The sequence below is a fragment of the Drosophila tropicalis genome, unplaced genomic scaffold, assembly GCF_018151085.1.
Source record: "Drosophila tropicalis isolate 14030-0801.00 unplaced genomic scaffold, ASM1815108v1 contig_952, whole genome shotgun sequence".
NCBI classification, from domain to species: Eukaryota; Metazoa; Arthropoda; class Insecta; order Diptera; family Drosophilidae; genus Drosophila; species Drosophila tropicalis.
The window spans coordinates 669,098-691,023 of NW_027173453.1; the positions used below are offsets into that span (position 1 = coordinate 669,098).

General features: G+C 38.2%; 5 protein-coding genes and 1 pseudogene across 5 annotated transcripts; 4 read left to right on the forward strand and 2 right to left on the reverse strand.

The window, feature by feature from the left end:
• Positions 1 to 1,916: 1,916 nt before the first annotated feature.
• Positions 1,917 to 11,556, reverse strand: mthl1 (methuselah-like 1). The gene is made up of 2 exons (XM_068302223.1): positions 8,970 to 11,556; positions 1,917 to 3,469 (listed from the first exon to the last, which is right to left on the reverse strand). Exon 1 carries the CDS (start codon positions 11,031 to 11,033, stop codon positions 8,973 to 8,975), a length of 2,061 nt encoding a protein of 686 aa, XP_068158324.1. The 5' UTR covers positions 11,034 to 11,556; the 3' UTR covers positions 1,917 to 3,469; positions 8,970 to 8,972.
• Positions 11,557 to 12,295: 739 nt separating this feature from the next.
• On the forward strand, positions 12,296 to 14,091 carry LOC137586207 (28 kDa heat- and acid-stable phosphoprotein-like; annotated as a pseudogene).
• Positions 14,092 to 14,479: 388 nt separating this feature from the next.
• On the forward strand, positions 14,480 to 15,507 carry LOC137586266 (uncharacterized). The gene is made up of 3 exons (XM_068302282.1): positions 14,480 to 14,951; positions 15,049 to 15,391; positions 15,453 to 15,507. Exons 1-3 carry the CDS (start codon positions 14,819 to 14,821, stop codon positions 15,505 to 15,507), a joined length of 531 nt encoding a protein of 176 aa, XP_068158383.1. The 5' UTR covers positions 14,480 to 14,818.
• Positions 15,508 to 15,605: 98 nt separating this feature from the next.
• LOC137586224 (uncharacterized) lies at positions 15,606 to 16,466 on the forward strand. Its single transcript, XM_068302226.1, has 2 exons — positions 15,606 to 16,192; positions 16,254 to 16,466. The coding sequence occupies exons 1-2, from the start codon at positions 15,834 to 15,836 to the stop codon at positions 16,318 to 16,320; spliced, it is 426 nt and encodes a 141-aa protein (XP_068158327.1). The 5' UTR covers positions 15,606 to 15,833; the 3' UTR covers positions 16,321 to 16,466.
• A 128-nt stretch (positions 16,467 to 16,594) lies between these two features.
• LOC137586273 (uncharacterized) lies at positions 16,595 to 17,511 on the forward strand. Its single transcript, XM_068302291.1, has 3 exons — positions 16,595 to 16,810; positions 16,908 to 17,250; positions 17,325 to 17,511. The coding sequence occupies exons 1-3, from the start codon at positions 16,678 to 16,680 to the stop codon at positions 17,389 to 17,391; spliced, it is 543 nt and encodes a 180-aa protein (XP_068158392.1). The 5' UTR covers positions 16,595 to 16,677; the 3' UTR covers positions 17,392 to 17,511.
• LOC137586270 (uncharacterized) lies at positions 17,431 to 21,856 on the reverse strand. The gene is made up of 5 exons (XM_068302286.1): positions 21,759 to 21,856; positions 19,317 to 21,701; positions 18,374 to 19,257; positions 17,752 to 18,312; positions 17,431 to 17,679 (listed from the first exon to the last, which is right to left on the reverse strand). Exons 1-5 carry the CDS (start codon positions 21,772 to 21,774, stop codon positions 17,518 to 17,520), a joined length of 4,008 nt encoding a protein of 1,335 aa, XP_068158387.1. The 5' UTR covers positions 21,775 to 21,856; the 3' UTR covers positions 17,431 to 17,517.
• Between the last annotated feature and the right edge of the window lie 70 nt (positions 21,857 to 21,926).

The window sequence follows — 21,926 nt, forward strand, 5'->3', positions numbered from 1 at the left end:
TAAACAAAGCCACACCTGACATGAAGACAGTGTGAACACGATTTGGCCAACTTCCAATTCTCAAGACATACCTTTTAGATAGATAAAACTTCGTTCAATAAAGGACATCTGCAAAGGACATAAGCAATGAAATCTTACAATTAGCAAGCAATAAGTCGACGTTGAGCTATTATTGTATTGTCAAATTCAACAAAAGCCAAATTATGATTAAATGCAATAATTATTATTTCATTTAGTGAATTGCTTTGCCCTTTCACAACTGCTTTCGTTTCGAAATGTTAGCCAACAAACACATTACATTGTATTCCACATCTCCAGTACATAACAAAATTGTGTACAAAGTTGCTAAACCGTTTAAAACAAGTAAGTATTCCATTTAGTTTCAAGGTGGGTATATAAAAGGTAAAGTAAATGGTAATGTGGGAAAGTTTAGACGACTTTCAATTGACAGGTGTGTGATGATGCGAGTAGAATCTTTCAATTTTCAAAGGCACTTAACTGAGACGTTAAGAAGGAAAGTGGGTCACATCACAGCGTTTTGTTGGACGAATTTAATGTGAGATTCGCCATTGGCAGCGATGAATCAATTTTAGGAACAAGCAAGAGTTGAGTTTCGTTTTTTGTTCATTTTGTTGCTTCTCTATTTTATTGCTCACTTGATAAATACACATATGTATAAATAGTTTAATTTTAGTAGTTGCTTTCAATTTGATTAGTCGATTAACATTTGAAATTGTATTCAATGTACTACACAGTACATTAGTACATTTATTATAATATGTACATATGTAGTATGTATGTAAGTACCTACAGCTGCACAACAATTCACCAAGTGTTTTTCATTTTCCTGCGAGTTTTTTTTTTCAGTTCTCAGTTTCGATTTCAGTTTCATTTAATTGCCAGTTTTCCGCATTTTCATGCCCATATCCCCGATCTGTGTTTATCTATAAAAATATTTTATGGGGTACATTATTCTTCTTTTTTCGCTTTTCGTTTTTGTTGCGGCCGCAATAAGTTAAAATCTCGACAGAATTTATATGCCTTATAAAAATGCATATTACTTTATGTATGTATATTTCGTTTTTGTTTTTGTAATTTCCTTTAAAATCCAAATCACTATCAGAAGGGAAGAACTAGCATCGTGGTAATCTTAAAAACAAATCTTAGTTTTTCTTAGTTGTATATTCTTAAAAAATATATTCGTTGATTGGGTTTACAATTGTTCGAGTACAAGTTTCTTAAAAATATAATCTGAATTACTTAATATGTATATATATATGTATGTATGTATATAGGTATATGTACAATATAATCAGTTAGTAATTAGTAAAATGTTATATAAACTATATTCGCTGCCATTACGCCTCAGTCAAAAATACATACATATAGAAAATTTCAAGTAGTTTTCGTTGTTCATTTCTTCGTAAACATACGTACATCTGTATATCAAAAATATTAAGATATTAATATGTATATATAAATATATATATGTATTTAGATATATGTATGTATATATCTGTATAGTATATTAGGAGAATTAACTTTTGGTCTGAACACTTTGGAAGTACTATCAAAAATATTTTTAAAAAAATACTACAGATTCATACGTTAAACGCACTAAACTTAAGATAAATCATTAAATTAATTACAAATATATAAAAGAAGAAGAAGAAAAAAAAAAAGAAAACTATAATAGGGAAAATGAAAATTGTACTCTTTTATAAACAAAATACATGTGGGAATATTCTATGAATACATAGATGTGGTGCGGGAAGGGAAAGAACTATTGAAACACATTTATCTATCTATGTGTGTGTGTTTGTGTGTTGTTTGGTTTCTGTCGTTTATTTAATTAACAAACAATCAAAAGAAAAAAAGATTTCTTTATTCTCGTTCTTTTTCTTTTTTTTTTCTTCTTGGGCATCTGCTTTTTGTCCAATTTAACCTTGATCAGGTCGTTACGTTGAACTGTTTTTCTTTTTATGATAAATGTTGATAAAATCGCATGGGCGTAGTCAATAAAAAATTGGCAAAATTAATAAAGCGCTTCATGGAAAATGAATGAAAATTATTTTTAACATTGTTCTTTCCAGCCAAACTCTAAGTTCAATACAGTACAAGCTAATCTCATGGTATGGTGATGAATTTGCTAAAAGTTTTCTCTGTCTGCGTCTCTCAGACTGTGCGTAAGTGTCTGCGTGTGTGTCTGGATATTACACCTGCATTGTGCGTGTTTAAAGCGTTTCAAGTAAATAAATTCTAATTGTTTACTTAAGCCACCAAAACGGGGAACCTAAACAACATTTTGTTTAAATTAAACACACGCACAAAACGCGCATTCCTCGAAAATACACTAAAAAACCCAAATTATTGAGCAATCGAAATGACAGAAAACAGCAGCGGTGACAAGCACACACACACAGGCGCACATACCCATACATTGAAACAGACAGACAGCAAGACATGCGAACAGACACGATGACGTCTGGCTAAAAAAAATGCAATCCAAATACAAATCAGAATCAACAAATTTAAATGTTTAACACATTTATACATACACGTGCATGTATGTAGTTGTGTATGTATGTACTAATGCTATATTAGACTGGTTTCCTTTGGTTCGAACGATTTGTGTATATACATACATATGTATGTACATATGTAATTATCGTCGCATCTGAAGTGAAGCCATATAAATAGGTAAATTTTTTTCTTCATTACCATTGAGTTTCTTGGCAGAGTTAGAAAGAAACGCTAGCTTTGCATAGTAGTAACAAAAACATCACAAAATAAAAGACCAGTCTAATTTATACCCATACATACGCATACATTCCTACACACATACATACATGCATGTATTTAGCTGGCTGCTGAATTTCTCACACTTGAGAGTTTTGGTTTAAGATACTACAATAACAATGCCTCAACAATGAATTCCTTGTGACTGAATCTACTGCTGGATCGTACTATTTTCTTTGTTTTGTGTATTAGATTGTTGCTATTTTCTCTTCTTATTTTCTCTATTTATTTTTTAATAGGTAGTTGAGCTCTGCTTAAGTATTTCGCAACACTAGATACTGCTAAATATTTAGAATGTGAACTGACAGCTCTGTCTGCCTCTATCTCTTTTACTCTCACTGTCTACGATGCCGTTATGCCGTTAAGTTGAAATACTGGTAAATGTCTGTTGGTCAATTGTCAAATACATACAGACATACAAACACACACAAACACACATGTGCACCACATACAATTAGCTGCTCGAATGTTGCTATTGTTGTTGTTGATGTTGCTGTAGCTGCTATTGCGCAAGTGCGGCGGCTCTGCTGCTTTGCTTTTGTTGCAGGTCGAAACGAAGGTGGCGGTAGCTGGGAAGGGAGTGGCAAGGTTTCTCTACTTTCGCATTTATTGTCAGTCATTAGTTGTTGTTGCTGTTGCCGCTGCTTCCTCTGCTCATCGTCTCAGCTTTCTGCAAAAAATGTAGAAAAAAGGGCAAAAAATAAATTACAACAATGCTCCACGACATCAGAGACGAAATAGCACACAAATAATAATAATAATAATAAAAAAAAAACAGATACAAAATTCCACACGTAAAGCCAATTCGACTTATAGATTCCCTCTAACCAGAAAGAAAGAAGTTTTCCCGTTATATAATCAGCACAAAAGAAGTTCAATATATCGAATCATCTACAATTCATGAACTGTTATCAATGTATGTATGTATGTACATATGTATGTACATATGTAGATACATACATACATATGCACATATCTATGTAAGTAATGTTATAAAGGATTAGTTTTTGCCTTGATCTATTAATAGTAAATTCAAATTTTGGTTTGTGATAAGGATATAACAGTGCAGTATTTATTTCATAGTAAATCTATAAGAAAACGGAGAGGGACGAATTTATTAAAAAGAAAGAAAAAGTTCCTTCTATTTCTGCCCATACGAAATGGTGTAAATTTTATTCCCCTTAAAGAACCGATTGTACCCCTTCGCCGAAGCTGTTAATATAACAGTGAAACCTTCCAATAATAACTCTTATAAATAAGGTAATGACTAAAGATTTTTTGCAGTAGACCTTTGCATATGTACATATCTATGTACATATATACCTTTTCGCTCCATTGGATACAGGGTATATATAATAAGCAAATAATAATAAAAAATGAAGCAAGTAAGTCGACTCGTCGACTTGGGTATACCATACACCAGGTGAAACAAATATTTCAAATTTTGAAAACCAAATGTATGTCTATTAAATTGTTTTTACATGTTTCATAGTATGTGCTATCTCGCTCACTCTACGAACACACGAGCACTCTAGCGCCGCTACTAGCCAACGGCCAATTCTGGCCTTGTGGACCGCTTAGTAAAATACGTTCATACGCATATTTAGCATGTTTCTAGTCCGATTTCAATAAAATTTGGTAGTTTGGTAGAAATAGATAAGATTAATTAGTCTGCCGAATTTGAATGCGATAGTCAAAAAACTACAGGAGGAAATCGGTTTTTTTTTAAATTATGGAGGCGGAAGCGGGCGTGGCAAAATTTGAAAATAGCCAGTTTCTGCGCGTCTATTACGCTAGTACACATACCAAATTTGATGTCTCTAGCTATTATACTTTTTAAGAAAAACAGTTTTATGAGATTTCTGGGGGCGTAAGGGGGCGTGGCAAAAAGTTTGAACAATTAATTTCTGCGCGCTAACTAAACGGGTATACAAACTAAATTTGATGTCTCAAGCTGTTATACTTTTTAAGAAAAATAGTTTTATGTGATTCCTGGGGGCGTAAGGGGGCGTGGCCGAAATTCCAATTAACTCTATATATGTATATAATACACGAGTATACATACCAAATTTGGTGGCTTTAGCTCTTATAGTCTCCGAGATCTGCGTGTTCATACGGACGGACGGACAGACGGACATGGCTAGATCGACTCGGCTGTTCATCCTGATCAAGAATATATATACTTTATAGGGTCGCAGAAGCTTCCTTCTGCCTGTTACATACATTTTGGTGACTTTAATATACCATTTCACCCTATGGGTGTATGGTATAAAAAGTAATGCCCCTTGCGTAAAATGCAAATGGGCCACATTGCAATTATAACTTGAAAAAGTGCAGAACGTAAAAATTAACTCAATTAAAAAAATATACATATATTTATATATATGTATATTAAACTTAGGATAAATGGGGGGTACAAAAGATTTGGTGGCTGGGAGCGGGGCAGAGCCAGTTGGCGTTGGCGTTGGATTTCATGTTGCAGTTTGTAATATTCATAGTCGACCATTCTGATACTCAATATGGATGGAGCATGTAGAATGGAGTTTCATTTCAAATATGTAGAAAGAAGACCGAAGAAGATGACGTATAAATGATATAAATGCTATATGTATGTATGTATGTACATCATACATTTTTGCGGTGTGCGCGCACTTATCTCTCACATTACTTGAAAGATAGCCCACTTTCCTATGGATACAGTGCATCAACTGTGTATGCAGAATACTAAATAATAGAATACTAAAATTGTTGCTGTACACAAATATTTTTGATAGAGTGTCAGTGTAAATGCATTTGTATGTAATTTGGTTGATATATCCCCCCTCAATTCGACACACCCTCTTCCCCGTCTTCTGCACTTTTCCATCATAGTCGTCCGTCTCATCATGCAGCTTCAATTTTCATTTTTTCCATCTGGTCTGGTGAGCGTGACGGTGACACGTTGCCATGGGATTATTGCCAACGACCAAGAAGAAGCAGATGATAAAGCAGAGAGATGGAGCAAAAAAAGAGGAAAAAAATCAAAAAGAAATTGCACAGCAGCTGCAACTTCATTGCAACCAGCCGACCAACCAGCGTCAATGCGGATGCGTGTCATGCGTATGCATACAGTTTGAGAGCCACTGCACTGTGCTATCCCCATTACAGTTTCGAGAGCATTATGTTCGTTTAACAAAGTTAACACACTTTTGTCGCTCTTACATAATCACTAAAAATGGCCCATGGGCATTGTTTGGTTTCGTTTTTTTCTCTTTTGGAGGGTTTTTTTTTGGTTTTTTCTGTTGGTTTGTTTTGTTTTCTTTTGTTTTTTGGGCTAAACCTCAGTTCGTCAGCATCTGTTTTAAAAAGACACACACAAAACGGATTCCAGATAGAAGTGACGAAAACTTCAGAAACTAAAAAGAGCCAACTCTAAAATACCCTGTTAAGGTTATTATTTTAGTCATAAAGCATAAATAAACCTTGTAAACTGTTATCGAACCATTCTTTTTACAGCATCTTCCACCTTAGTTTTTTGACTTTGAAAGTTGTTTAAGGTGGTTCGAAAGTTCGAAATTTTCATTTGATGTTGTAGTAGAGGGATACTTAAGGACAATCCGTCGATTACATATAGAGATTTTCGAATATGTAAAAAGGAAAGCTCGGTTTTGTAGATATCCTAGGCTACAATATCCCCTTTCCCCCCTCAATATGCATGTCTTTCGACTTGGTCCAACACAGTTGGTTAGTGGTTTATGTATTACATGGCACTGAATATAGATTACCAGAGAAAATTCTGAATTTAATGTCGGAGACTCTTGTTTCTAACCAGACTTGGTTAATTGACTAATTAGTAAGTCATTTTATTTTGTTGACAACTACATCGTAATACCCTTGTATCTTAAATTATGAGCATGTATCTCTGTACACAATGGCGGGCCAAAATGGGTCCTAACAAAGAAAGTTCTCCCAAAAGTTGCCTCATTCGACTGGAATCGATTTAAAGTATCAATCAATCGTATTCTTGGAAATTTGTCTTATTGCTAGTTTTACTAGACCTACAATTTTTCACAGGATTCATTGTGTGCATTATGAAAGCCAAATCACTTGTCCTAGTAAGAATGACATTGTTAACTAATATTTCTTACCTCCACTGTAAGTACATTTCGTTGTCTTTCTTAGTAAATAAACGTACGTGCAATGACGAAGAGAACATTCGCAAATATCTTTTAAATATTCATATAAATACATTCATAATGTGTAATAGATTTGAAAATAAAATTAATACATATAATGAAAACAAAAAGGACTTTTTTTTTTGTGGAGTCAATTAACATCCACCTGTTTTTCAAAATGTAGCCTCATCATTATTTGTATTCAGACAACCTCCAAGTAATGTACAGGGTATATTTTGGGAAAAAAATGAAAATGTGTTGGCCAGGCCGTTTGTTTGCCGTTGCTTTATCGGTGACTAGACGACGGCGCTGCTGTCCGTTTAATTTTCAACTCAATTTTTCATGTCTCTGTCTTATGTGTGTGTGTTTGTGTGTGTCAAGGGTTGCGTTTATTATTTTATGGCCATGTGGAAATCTACAGAAAATGTCAAAAAAAAAAAAAAACCAACAGAGAATGTCTTTCCCCCTCTCTCCTTCTCTCTCTCTTGATGTCGTTTTCTTTCTCTCTATCTGTTTCTTTGACCGTTCATCGTCCGATCCGTTAACATTTTCAGTTTTTATGATCGACAACAAAAATTCTCAAGTGCCTTAAACGCGAAATCGTAAACTTGGCGCATGGTTGTAAAACAATTAAAACAATGCAACGAGAGAGACAAGACCAAACACTCTGAGAATTTTCCAATCCCTGAAACTCAGTTGGAAATTCTTAGCGCCGAAAAAGGTCCTGTAAAATCTTTCACCCACTATACGAGAAAGTATTTTGTTCTTTCAACTGTACAATAGATGTACATATGTATGTATATGTATGAAATTAAGATTTGGTAAAGACTCTTTCAAAGATAATTGTCCTGGCCAAATATAGCAAATGAAGAATAGAATAGAAATTTTTTTTATCTTGCATAAAGGTCAGAAATGTACAACTCATAGAAGGCAACAGTGGTCAGAAAGCTTCCCATAGGAATGATCGGCGGAATACAGGAATATTTATCAATACTCTTAGTTATTTTGAAGCGATTGTTTAAAAAATGTGTATTTGACGTTTATTTTACCTATTAATTGACTAATTTTTATCACTATTAGAAATTAAACGAGAGATCGGCGCGAAAATTGGTTCGGTCAAAGCAATTGTTTTGCTTTTAACGCGATTGTCATTAGGGCTAGTTTATTATTTTACTCATATAATCGGATAACTATTTAATATAGCTACATTTAAATGTGGTACATTTAAAATACGATAAAGTATCGTGCTATATCCTGCTCTGCTTCATCTTAAGTTTGTAGGTCGTTCCTTCGCGAAAATTCTACATCAGAGAAGAAACAAACGCGAAAGAGTGTACAAACTTCGGTTACAACGAATTTGGAATTGTTAAATTAATAAAGCTTTCTTTTGAGACAAATGACCCAAAATTTTTAAAATAAAAGTTGATTTCCTTTGCAACCATTAATTGTCAAAACATTTTTAAAATAATTAGCTGTTTAAATTTACCATATTTCCCTTTTTTCTCGAATTTTTAAAGCTCGATTTTTTAAAGTTTTTCATTTAACATAAGTATAATAGGTACACAATATTTTAGCAGATTTCCATAAATCTGATCATTTTCTGTCATATATTGAGCCTATATTATAATAGTAAAGTGAACCAACAACATCAATATGGTCCCCCATCCTGTTACAACTTTTTTGTTGTGAATGAGCAAGTTCTGATAAGCAAACATAGAGTGGTCCATAAGCAGGACGTTGAGCCCAGCCCAGAATTAGGGCGAGGTACAAATGTATAGCGGAACATAGTGATTTTTGAAAAGTCTTCCCACTACGCCCCCCTGGATCCATCCATGGCCAAGGCTCATTACAAACTTTGGCTGAACTAACATAGAATATCATTGTTTAATTTGGTGATAAGAACCGAGGGGCTTCTCCACCTCTACGTCTCACATCAACTATTAGTGTGGGGAGGCGTTGAAAGGGAGGAGGGCTTATCTTGTTATCATTTGGAACCTGTTATCAGAGTTCACTTACCTTTTAGCAAACAGTTTCCATTGGTATCTTTTTGATTGGACCGTCCATCGTTACATTGGTGCTATCTCTTCCATCAACACCATCACCCGCACCTCCTTTATATTCCTCAATTGATGGTGGGGGACTAGCATTGGAACTCGGCATGGTGGTTTGATTCATTGACGTATTCTGGGTAAATTCAGTGCCATAGCCACCGACCATTGAGGGTAATCCTTGTGAGCTGCTCGAATGCTGGACGCCATTGGTGGTATTGGTGATATCATGTCGAAGACGTGGGCAACAAATGCGTCGGCAGGCGGTCCACACCTGCGGCTGGCAACCGACCACAATGAATATAAATACTCCTTGTAGGGCATTGATCAAATCGGTGATTAACCAGGCTGAATCTGGTCCACCCACTATCCAGGATATTAGATCCGCTATCCATGTGACGCCCATGACGACAACAAGCTTGAGGCAGACTTTAACCAAAGCCGATTTCTCCGATGATGATTTAACATCGTCACGTTTCCACAATCCGCAGGTCAATTGATGAGTCGTTGAGATAAAGAGCACTATATTAGCGCAAAGAAGCAAGCCGATAGGCCCGAAGAAATAGGCTAATATGGGCAGCGATTGCTTATCGAACCAACAATAGTGTTGGCCAAATCCTGGTCTCAGTGCCGTCTCCGATGGCACAACTAATTGGTCGACACAAACGGCTATGGAGCATATCAATAAGGGCACACCCCATGCATAAACCGAGTAAAGACGCAGACGTAGTGCTTCCTGATTTCGTTCAAGCGAACTGGGACGGAAGTCACGAAAAGTCCACCAGATGTTAAAGCACATGGTATTTAGCCAAAAAAAGGCCGAAAGGAAAAAGAATTGTATTCCTACTGCCAGCATTAGGCAGGTGGGCGAACCCAGTTCCACCGACGTATTTAATTCCTCAATGGCCAGCAGAATCTTGCCCACCAGCAGGCAAAAGATGTAATAGATCTGGCATCTCCAGTGGAGGGCATGATGTACAGCGGGCAACATATAGCCAGCTACCAGAGTGGCAGCCAAAAAGACGACCGAGACCAGCAGTCCACCCGTAATGACAGCCTGTTGCAGATGTTTTCCGGACGATGTGATTACGTCGTGATCCCTGGACAAATCGGCTGAATCGGCGACTAATGTGAAATGCCTAGTGCAGGCTATAATTTTCACTTCGTCCTCTCGTCCTTGGGTGTGTTCTAGACAATATTCCTGGGCCGTTAAATTTGTATGCTGCAGGCGTATGGAACCTGAGCTATGATTTAATTGTGCCTCTGCCCAGTCACCGGCTATGGCATAGCCACCGCCATTTGAACACTCTGGTAGACCATAAGTTGTCTGATAGCTGCCAATCTCCAGCTGTGGACTCAATTTCAGTTGGCCATCACCGGGACTTGTGTTTACATTGCATTTCTTTAGGTTTGCATCATAATTTCCCCATTTGCCACAGCATTTCCGTAGGCGCAAGGGCGAAGGAGCAAAGGAAGGACCAGGAGAGGCACCACTCCCCGTTGCCACATTCTGCACTTGATTCTGGACGGGATTAGGCTGCAGGCGGCAAACCAAGGCCACATCACGATCCACACAATAGTTGCTAGGCTCAACCAGCAAAACACGTTCTCGCACATATAACGTGCCATTGGGAAATATCATGACATTGGCCTGACGACTGCTAAAGATCTCCACGAGATCCTCTGGATTGACGACGCCTTCTTCCCCTTCAAGAGCGGATCGGGAGCAATTGGGGCGTTTGTTTGGTAAAAATTTCATAAAACGTGGACTGGCTCCCGTGGGCTCGAAGAAACGTTGCTGTTGTATTAGATAAACCAATGGCACCCAAAGCTCTGAGGAGCCCGCTATACAGGATTGGGTGGTCACATTTAGATATTCGCCCAAATGGCAGCATTTGTTGAGCTTCACACGAGGTGGTGGCGGCGGCGGACGGGGTGACGAGGAGCTGGAATTGTTACCCACAATCTGGCCCAGTGACGAGCTCAGATATAAAAGGAAACCAAACAACAGCAGGAATACTTTTTTATCCATTTGGATGTCTATGTGTTGATTATACTGGGGGATATTTCTTATTTTCAATTTGATGTGTTGTGCGGCTTGTCAGAGAGTTGTTGTTGAGCGCCCACTCCACACTTAAACAAGAAAAAAAAAAAACAAAAGAAAATTCTATCCAATTCTCACGCGTTTTTTTTTTATTTTTTTATTTTAATTAAATACTGATTCTGGTTGGTTTCTTAAGGGGTTGATTGTCAAGTCATTATTATGATTATTTTTCATTTTTCGTACACTTTTTTCTGTTCACTTTTCATCTCTTTTGTATTTGTTGTTTTTCATTGCCATTTTCCATTTTCAATTTTCTCACTAAGAGCAATTTCACTTGCTCTCACTCTCTATTTCTTGCTAATTTAACAAACAAATTTTTGCTGTGATGGGTGAGCCAAAGAAGCATTAAAGCGCGTCGGATAAAAGAAAACAAACAACAACGAAAAAAATAATGCTTAATTTATTATAAAAATAATAAGACCCCGAAACGCACGACCACTCGTCTTGAACATAAAAACTACACTGACTAGTGTTGGGAAATCCATCGATGGGACCATCGATAGTATGTTTACATTTTGAGTGCTCAGTGCTGACGATTTAGCTACATTTCGGACAAATAAGGCTAAACGGGAACACACCACAAATGTGAGCATGAACTTAAAGTATATATGTAATTTAATTTCATAATATTGTGCACATCATGAAAGTGAAAAAAAGTTTACATAAATTGTTCCTCAATTTTCTCTAAAATAAGATAAGAGGATATTGAAATGTTTAAAAAAATAATAACCCACAGTGTGAATTCTTATTTTTGATTTAAAAAAAAAAAATTAAAAATAATTGAATTGTTATGGAATTGCATTGTTTATATGAATAAAATAAGAAAAAAAATGTTCTCCCAAAATTGAGCGAAATAGGCGATTCGATATAAAAAATTAAGAGAATCGCCGAAATTACCTCTTCTCAGATGCAGTCGTATAAATTTAGTTATAGTATTTCCAAAAATATTTATCAAATTTTAACTAATCAGTAATGTATCATTAACAAATAATAATCAAAAATAAAAGTTATTTCTAAGATTTATTTCCAAAATCATAATTTTTTTAGAAGACTAGTGTTGGGAAATTGGTAATTCTGTTATTAAAATTCGAACTTAAAATTCTACTTTTGGTTATCGAGACATCTGAGGCTTTTAGAAACTCTGGTTTTTTGACTTGCCCATCTGTCATTGGACTTAGTTAAAGGTATTATATTTTTCACTTTTGATTCAGACCAAGTCGATAAAGCAAGTCGCATTCGGGTTTAATGAAAATTAACAAAGCGAAAAAGACCAACTGAATTTAAAAAAGGAAAATGCCAAGAGGACGATGTGCAAATCATAAAGGACGATCTCGGCAGTTTACGCCAGCGGATCAACTGCAGCAGGATCTGGACGAGAGCCTAAGAATGGCTCGAGCTCAAGTCGGCGGAGTTAAACCGAAAACCGACGATAACAATAAAAAATCCAGTAGCTCGGAGAATTTACGAACTCGTGAAATGAATCGGGATATATATTTAAAAAAATGCAAGTCTTCCGTGCAATCAACAACGGTGTACATAGCCTAATTGAAATATCCAATCCGAATCGTCCGGGTAATCCAAATGCCTTAAGGAGGACAGCTTCACAGAAACTTAACGAACTACCAGAACGTCTTGACGAAGACCAATTGCCCGAGCTTAGGCGCTGTGAGCGTGAACGAGCCCGTGACCGGAAGGAGTTACAGACAAGCCAGGTCGAGGCTGATTTGGCCAGATTGGCCATCATACGCAAAGAGCGTGAGGCTGCTGCCGAAAAACGCTCTAATGCCAAGCGGGAGATACAGGAGGCCGCTGCATTGGCCACTCAATCGAATTTATATCTAAAGAAAAAAATCGGCTAATACGGAACAAAGTAACTCAAATAAAAATAGTAAGGACGAGAGGCTTAGTTGCATGGAAATAGAAATTAATTTTAGTAAGATTAGCATTAACAATACAAATATTGTACGTAAAAGGCGTCGCGACACTAAGATCCCGAACCTTGAGAAATCGTCAAATTTATCTTCAAATACACAAGAGTCCAAAAACTCAACTAAAGGGCGTGAGGACAAATAGAATCCAATTAGCCAACCTTAATCAAACGTAAGCCAATTGTATTATTCAGTGTGACATATTCTTCGTTTGCTATGTGTACATATAAGGATTTTTTTGAAAAATTGTTACTTTGATAAATTTAGTAGGCTGGTATGTTCATGCCTTTCGTTTAGTTTAGTTGCTTTGAATTCAGTTGGATTCGTTTCAGTTGATTTCGATTTTAGTTCACGTTCATTTCGATTTTGTAAATTTTTAGATTTTCCCTTAAAAAACACGAATGTATAGAAAAGTCCAACAATTATCAAAAGGAAACAAAACAAATAAACGCGCTCGCTAAATACTATTACTAATCTAACGGGACCGGAACAATTTTTTTTAGTCAAAATTGATATTGTGCAGACAATTGCATCACCACCAATCAATTATATATACCAGAAGCTCAGTAGTCACAGGAAGATTTGCAAGGTGCATTTATTGTGGGTAAGATGTTGAAAACAAAAACGATAATAATTTTATCATAATCATTTAAACTTTTGCAGCTTGGCAGCGCACTGCCATTTTAACGCTGCGGAGTGAAAGCATATAAAACGATTCGCAATACTACATAATAAAGATCTCTGGGGAATCGGGTGAAATATAGGAGAATTATTTAAAGACCGTTGACAAAATTCCAAATTTCCAAAATAAAATACGCAAATCCAATGAAGCGCGGAACTTTGAAACGCTCGCTCTCTGAGAATAATATATCAAATGGTTTGGTCTGGTTTGATCGGATAATTATGTCTGATCTTCAAGTCGCTAATGGATCTCCAGCGCCAATGCAAAATTTGAATACGGCAAACACAAACGGAAACGGAAACACAAATGCTGGAACAACAATTGCTATAGCATCAAATGTTGTACCAACAAATTCTATTCCGACAAATGCGGCATCAGCCGCATCTATAACAACTCCAGGTACACCATCATTGTGCGATCATTATCAATTGCTAGGCAATGGAAGCATCCATTTGCGTGGCATTCATCCTGATGTAGACAACCACATACCAAATCTGGAGCGCCGCAAGTCCAGCTGCTGTCAACGTCATACCCTGATTCATGATACTTGCGCCAATTGTGACATGGAATTGTGCGAAGAATGCGGATACTCCTGTGTAGAATGTGCTCAGTTTATTTGCCGCTTTTGTGTCCTGATGTTGTGAGTAAAAGTCTTGCCAACTCAAATGATTGTATTATTTATTGTTTCATCTGTATTTCAGTGGCAACGGACCCCAGGAAGAGGCTGAAGAACCATTGTGCGAGCGTTGCCAAATGTTCTTTGCTTAAAAGTTCGCTCAGGTACGAACACAAAGGCCCTTTTAATCAAAAGAAAAACTTTATTTCCGTTTCGGTCCTTAATATAAAATTCTAAAAAAATAACATAAAATTGCAACAACATTTGAAATGGGGAAAAATATAAACACACAACAAAAAAAAGGTTGGAACTGTTTTTGAATTTCGCGCTGTCCTCACTATTACAAAACTAAAACACTGTAGTTTCTGAAATAGTGCTGTATAATGTCCCGCTTCGACTTATCGTTAATGTTTTGCAACACTGTCGACCAATAGCAAAGTATGTAAAAAGCTGAAGTGGGAAGTTTTCAACTAATTTCAAAACTATAATGGAGGGCAAAACATTAAAACGTGCCCGTTCCGAGGATGAGGATAACAACAATAATATAACCCAGATGAAGGTCTGGGTTAGCCAAAAGATATCCGATATGCGTGATGCCTCCAAGATGAAAGCAGTCCATGGTAAGAACAAACAGTATATTTTTTTTGGGCGCCAAAAATAAAGGAGGACTGTGTAACGAATTTATGTACATATGTATATTTTTTTCCCCCTTTGCAGAGAAAACAACACAAATGCTATTCAGTGCTTCTGCCGCTGGCAGCAAAGATAAACCACAGCAGTCGAACGTTCTTCTGGTTCCAACTGGTGCAACGGTTCCTGGAGCTACTGCTGCATCGTTACACGAACACTATCAATTGCTGGGAAATGGTATTATACATTTGCGGGATCTTCATCCCGATGCAGTCAATCCGAATCTGGAGCGCCGCAAGTCCAGCTGCTGTCAACTTCATACCCTGATTCATGATACTTGCGCCAATTGTGACATGGAATTGTGCGAAGAATGCGGATACTCCTGTGTAGAATGTGCTCAGTTTATTTGCCGCTTTTGTGTCCTGATGTTGTGAGTAAAATTCTTGCCAACTCAAATGATTGTATTATTTATTGTTTCATCTGTGTTTCAGTGGCAACGGACCCCAGGAAGAGGTGACGCATGGGTTGCCAAATTTCTTTGCTTAAAAGTTCGCTCGTAAACACAAAGGCCCTTTTAATCAAAAGAAAACTTTATTTCCGTTTCGGTCCTTAATATAAAATTCTAAAAAAATAACATACAATTGAAACAACATTTGAAATGGGGAAAAATATAAACACAAAAAAAAAGGTTGGAACTGTTTTTGAATTTCGCGCTGTCCTCACTATTACAAAACTAAAACACTGTAGTTTCTGAAATAGTGCTGTATAATGTCCCGCTTCGACTTATCGTTAATGTTTTGCAACACTGTCGGCCAATAGCAAAGTATGTAAAAAGCTGAAGTGGGAAGATTTCAACTAATTTCAAAACTATAATGGAGGGCAAAACATTAAAACCTGACCGTTCCGAGGATGAGGATAACAACAATAATGTAACCCAGATGAAGGTCACAATGCTATTCAGTGCTGCTGCCGCTGGTGCAACGGTTCCTGAAGCTACTGCTGCATCGTTACACGAACACTATCAATTGCTGGGAAATGGTATTATACATTTGCGGGATCTTCATCCCGATGCAGTCAATCCGAATCTGGAGCGCCGCAAGTCCAGCTGCTGTCAACGTCATACCCTGATTCATGATACTTGCGCCAATTGTGACATGGAATTGTGCGAAGAATGCGGATACTCCTGTGTAGAATGTGCTCAGTTTATTTGCCGCTTTTGTGTCCTGATGTTGTGAGTAAAAGTCTTGCCAACTCAAATGATTGTATTATTTATTGTTTCATCTGTATTTCAGTGGCAACGGACCCCAGGAAGAGGCTGAAGAACCATTGTGCGAGCGTTGCCAAATGTTCTTTGCTTAAAAGTTCGCTCAGGTACGAACGCAAAGGCCCATTTAATCAAAAGAAAAACTTTATTTCCGTTTCGGTCCTTAATATAAAATTCTAAGAAATAACATAAAATTGCAACAACATTTGAAATGGGGAAAAATATAAACCAAAAAAAAAAGGTTGGAACTGTTTTTGAATTTCGCGCTGTCCTCACTATTACAAAACTCAAATACCCTAGTTTCGTTGTATTAAGTCTACACTGTAGTTTCTGAAATAGTGCTCTATAATGTCCCGCTTCGACTTATCGTTAATGTTTTGCAACACTGTCGACCAATAGCAAAGTATGTAAAAATCTGAAGTGGGAAGTTTTCAACTAATTTCAAAACTAAAATGGAGGGCAAAACATTAAAACGCGCCCGTTCCGAGGATGAGGATAACAACAATAATATAACCCAGATGAAGGTCTGGGTTAGCCAAAAGATATCCGATATGCGTGATGCCTCCAAGATGAAAGCAGTCCATGGTAAGAACAAACAGTATATTTTTTTTGGGCGCCAAAAATAAAGGAGGACTGTGTAACGAATTTATGTACATATGTATATTTTTTTCCCCCTTTGCAGAGAAAACAACACAAATGCTATTCAGTGCTTCTGCCGCTGGCAGCAAAGATAAACCACAGCAGTCGAACGTTCTTCTGGTTCCAACTGGTGCAACGGTTCCTCGAGCTACTGCTGCATCGTTACACGAACACTATCAATTGCTGGGAAATGGTATCATACATTTGCGGGATCTTCATCCCGATGCAGCCAATCCGAATCTGGAGCGACGCAAGTCGCGCTGCTGTCAACGTCAAACATTGATACATGATAAGTGCTGCAATTGTTCAATGGATTTGTGTGAAGAATGCGGTTACTCCTGTGCGGAGTGTGGTCAATTTGTGTGCCGTACTTGTGTTATGTTGTTGTAAGTAAATGAATGAATTCTAAATTGTAGCCCCCGAAATACATGCATATATTTGGCTTGTACACTATTTGCAGTGGCAGTCAACCACAAGAGGAGGCGGATGATCCATTGTGCGAGCGTTGCCAAATGTTTTGCCGTTAAATTAGAAGGCCGCATAGCGCGAAAGTACAAATTTATAACTATAAGGCAATAATATTTATTATTTTTTTTCTAAACAAAAAGAGCAAATAATATATTTATAAACATAAAAAGAACTTAAAACTGTGTCTACACTTTGCCACGGAATTTGTGATATTTCTGATGGTCCTTTACAAGACTTTCGTACATCCGAGCACCAGCTTCACTGCTAGCACGTAGGATAAAGTGTCCCGAACGATGATCACAGAGGCCAATCAACTCATGGCAAATTCTTACAACGTGCACTTTGACCTGTCGGATAAATAAGATATAAAGAGATGAGATGGAACACATTTTTATAAAAAGATAACGAGAGATATAAACCTTTTCAAATAGAGTGGTCGGTCTTTCGGTGGCAACCATCTGTTTAATGGTGAAAATCAACAGGAATGGCGCCACACGTTTCACAGCCAAGCCTTGACTTGTGGCCATCGTGGCCATCACTGAGGCCAATTTTAAGCCCAACTCCCCCAGACCATCTAATTCCGTTTCACTAAGATCGTGAGCCTGTTTGCGTTCGCACCGATAACAGACAATGGCCTGAACCAGATCCTGACACAGTGCTGTCATTTGGGCAGCTCGATCTGACATTAATGCATTATGCTGGCGTAACAGAACCATTAAATTATCCGTGATGGACGAGAATAGTTGTACGAAATCTGACCAATTGCCACCAGCGTTGAGATACCGTTTAATATTTACATCCAACATTGTGCCCAAGAGGCAATCAAGGGTTTCGCCAGTTAGGGGAACAGTTCGATTGCTGGACAAAGAGCGTTGGGCTTCCAAAAGAAGTAACATTTGGCGAGCATATAAACCATCCGAAGGCACTGGCAGGCGAAGAGATGCACTTACACATATCAATTCAAAATGTTCGTTTAGCATCTGGGAGAAAAAATTGATATTATTAGCAATAGAAATACCAAACTATATCTTGCTACTTTACCGCTCCTTTAATGTTGCTCAGCGAGCATTTGGCAAAGAGTCCCATTAATGTTAGGACATTGGAAAGATTCGTTGTTCCTGTTGTTAGCCCGTTGTCATTCATCTGACTGGAGAGATGTTTTAGGAGTAGAAAAAAATCTTCGTTGGTCTTATAGCCAATAATTAACTTAATTGCTGGCTCTAAATTTTGTATGATGTCTTCCTTGACATTCTGCATAGAGTTAATATCGTCATTGAGTTGTCGCCAATAGCTGCTCAATACGAACTCAATCTCATCCGAATCGAGATGAAGTCGCTGTCGATGACTTAGGGCCACATTAAGCAGACGTATGGCATGGGCATTACGATAGTTAACCGAATGGCCTATGTAAATCTTACAAATGCGACGAAAATTGTCATCGATAATTTCGTCGTCCTTTGACTCTGCCTCTGGCTTGCGATTAATGCAGCTAGTTACATAGATGGCATATCCTCCCAAGGTTAAGTCCACAAATTCTTTATATGCTAAAGCATCTTTACGAGTGGATCGAAATTTGTGATTCACCATTTGGCCATATATCTCTAATAGAGGCTGCAATTGACGCTGCTGTAAACGACGTCCTTGTGCTCCAGTTGCCCCCGACAGTGTCTCTATGGCCAGTAAAAGCAAACGGCATTGCTCCGTGGGCAATTTTTTACCAGTGGCTGACATTTGCTCCTGCAGGTACTCAATACAGCTTTTTAAAAAGTTCTCGCTACCAGGAGCTTGACGACGTATGCAGCGTGAAAATAGCGACTCGTAGAATTTCCAGCCAATCGTCGTGGATGTGGTGACCATATTCAGCATTTCGCTGATCAATGGAAAGTGAGTGAAAATAGGCAACGGTTGACCAAAGTGCATCATATCTATAAATAAGATGCATAAGATTCATTTGTAAAGATTTTTGTATCCGGAAGAAACTTACCAATTAGTTGCTCTAAGACATGATTGGCAGCTTCTGTTTGATTTCCAATATCTGCAGAGAGATCACAGTGGAGGGCAAACAGTATTAACCAAATGCGAAACTTTAAAGTTGTGCCTAGTTGGTTGAGTGGCAGCTTTTGCAGTGTGGCTACCAATTCCAAGGCAGATGGCAGTTGAAATTCCTTCTTATGCTGCTCCCTAATTGCAGTCGACCAGGAGGTATCCCCCTCGTCCAATTTCAATTTGATCAGCAATGATCCTTTTGACTTTTTTAATTCCTTTGCTTCGGCTACAAACTTCTGAATTAGATGTATACAATGAAGCTCTAGGCATTCGGCATCTGCCACATACTCTTCCTCATCCATGGGTATACGTAATTGCTTTTGCTGTAGCGAGAGTCTCTTGAGCTGTTGGGGCTTTACCAACTGGGCCAGGTCATCTGAACAAGCATCAGAGCTGGACCCTTGCAACCATTTGCTCTCTGCCAATTGGAGTTCGAGACGCTGAAGGCGTTGACGGCACGAGCTCTTACCAAAGTTGTGGACCCTCTGTTGGATCAGTGTCCATTCGGCGTGCGACAGGAAGCCATGTAAATTCATTGGACGTTCGGTGAGTTTAAGACCATCTGGCCAATAGTGGGCCACGAGCAATTCCAGTGCACTAGCCCGCTCAGTGCACTCTAGAAAGGCGTTCATCTGCCGGCGGTTATGCTCCTGGGCTAATAAGCAGAGACCAAATTGTTTCAATACTCCGCCAGTGTGATCAAGTTGCTGTTCGATTTCCAACTGATGATGATGCACTTGCTCAGCTAGGCGTGTGCCTAGCAAATACTGCGACAAGAGGGCTGCATGCAGTTCACGTGCAAAGTCCAAATTCTCGGGCAAAACCAAAGAGTCTGAATCGTCGGCTAACAGTTCACCAAAGGAATGAAGCAGGGTCTTCCAAATGACAAGTGAAGGTTTGGTCATCAGTTGACTTATTAATTTGGTGAAAGCTGCTCCAGCCGATTGACTGGGCCACGTTTGATTCAATTGCTGGAATGGATCATGGCGGGTTTGAATATATAACGGTACAGATTTCTCAAAGATTAGTTTCAGAAATGCATTGCTGTCACTGGTTGTCGTCGTGATAGTGGAGTTATCCAAGTCAAGTTTCCTCTTTTTTGAATTGCTTTCAGTTCCAACTGCCACGGAAAGTGGGTATTTGCTAAGCCATTCCTTAAGCGTTTTCAGTAACTGCATAATGAAGCGTTCCGCTCGACTAAGACGTCGGATTATGTTCATCAGCTGGACCAGATACTCCGAATACAATTGTTCCTCCTCTGTGTCTTGTTTAATTGTGGTCATTAGCCAAATAGTTATTTGATAAACATTATCCTCAACCAGCAAGGGATTGAACTGAAGGGCCGAGCAAACAAGCCTTAGTACCTGCTTAAGATGGCTCTCTTTGTAGAGGCGGACGAACTGCAGCAATTGTGTGGCTATAAAATTAAATGGTGTAGTTTTCTTTTGTTTAAAATCTATTGAAATGCCATGACGACGAAGCGAATCAAGGGCGTGGGCTGCCAAGGCCAGAGACTCATCTGGCCTGTCTATTCCTTTTGTGGCCAGTGCAAAGTTAAGTATTTCCGACAATACGGAAAATTCATAGCGATGATTGTAAATTGCTGCTTCCAGGCAATAAAGGCGGACATGTAAGGGTATGTCCTGCTGTCCAAGACGTTCTATCCGCTCCTTTTCTTCCAAAGGTTCAGTGTATTGTTTCTCCACAGCGGACAGATCCTCGAAAAATGTTACCTGCAGCTTCAGGTGTAGCAATAATTCCACTAGTGGCTTAATAACCCATTGATCATAGGCTAAATGGTGATTCTTATGCCTCTGGGCACGCTGGGCGTATTCTCTAAGCTGCTTCAAATGCTCCGCAATGTATTCTCCGTGGTGTTCATGACCGGTTTGCTGTGGTTTCAGATCCAACGCATATTTCTGATAGCATTGAAAGAGAATGCCATAGGCCATCATCAGCACTTGACTATTAGCTCGCAAAGCATCTTGGTTCAGGTCTGAATTGATAAGTCTTTCGATTAGCTTCAAGTCAATTAATGTGATTTGACCATCACTTAATTCGAGAAACATCTTCTTGATTATGACCTCCATAAGCTGACATTTGCTGTCCACGCTGACCAGGCCCGGCTGCGAGCGCAATGCGTACAACTGTTGCAATTGTTCCACGGGCACATCCTGTTTTCCCTTTAATGACTTGGCCAACCATTTTACAACGATTTCATATTTGCTGGGATACGAAAAATCCACGGATTGCCAAACCTTTAGAGCAAAATCCACACGCTGTGAAAACGTCTTTTCCTTATCTGTCAGCCAGGCTTTAAGTTCTGGTAGAGAAGATAAACTATAGTCAAACTACACTCAAAAATTATTTAATTTTTTACCCTCGCCGGTGTCCATATTTTGGTTTTGAGTTTAGATTTCGAATCTGCATCCAAAACCGCACGTGTTAAACAATGTTGCCAGATATGTGTTTTGCAGAGGTGGCCACACTTCTTTTTTTTTTTTTCACATAGGCAAAATTCAGTTATTTTGTTTTGGGCAGTGACGTC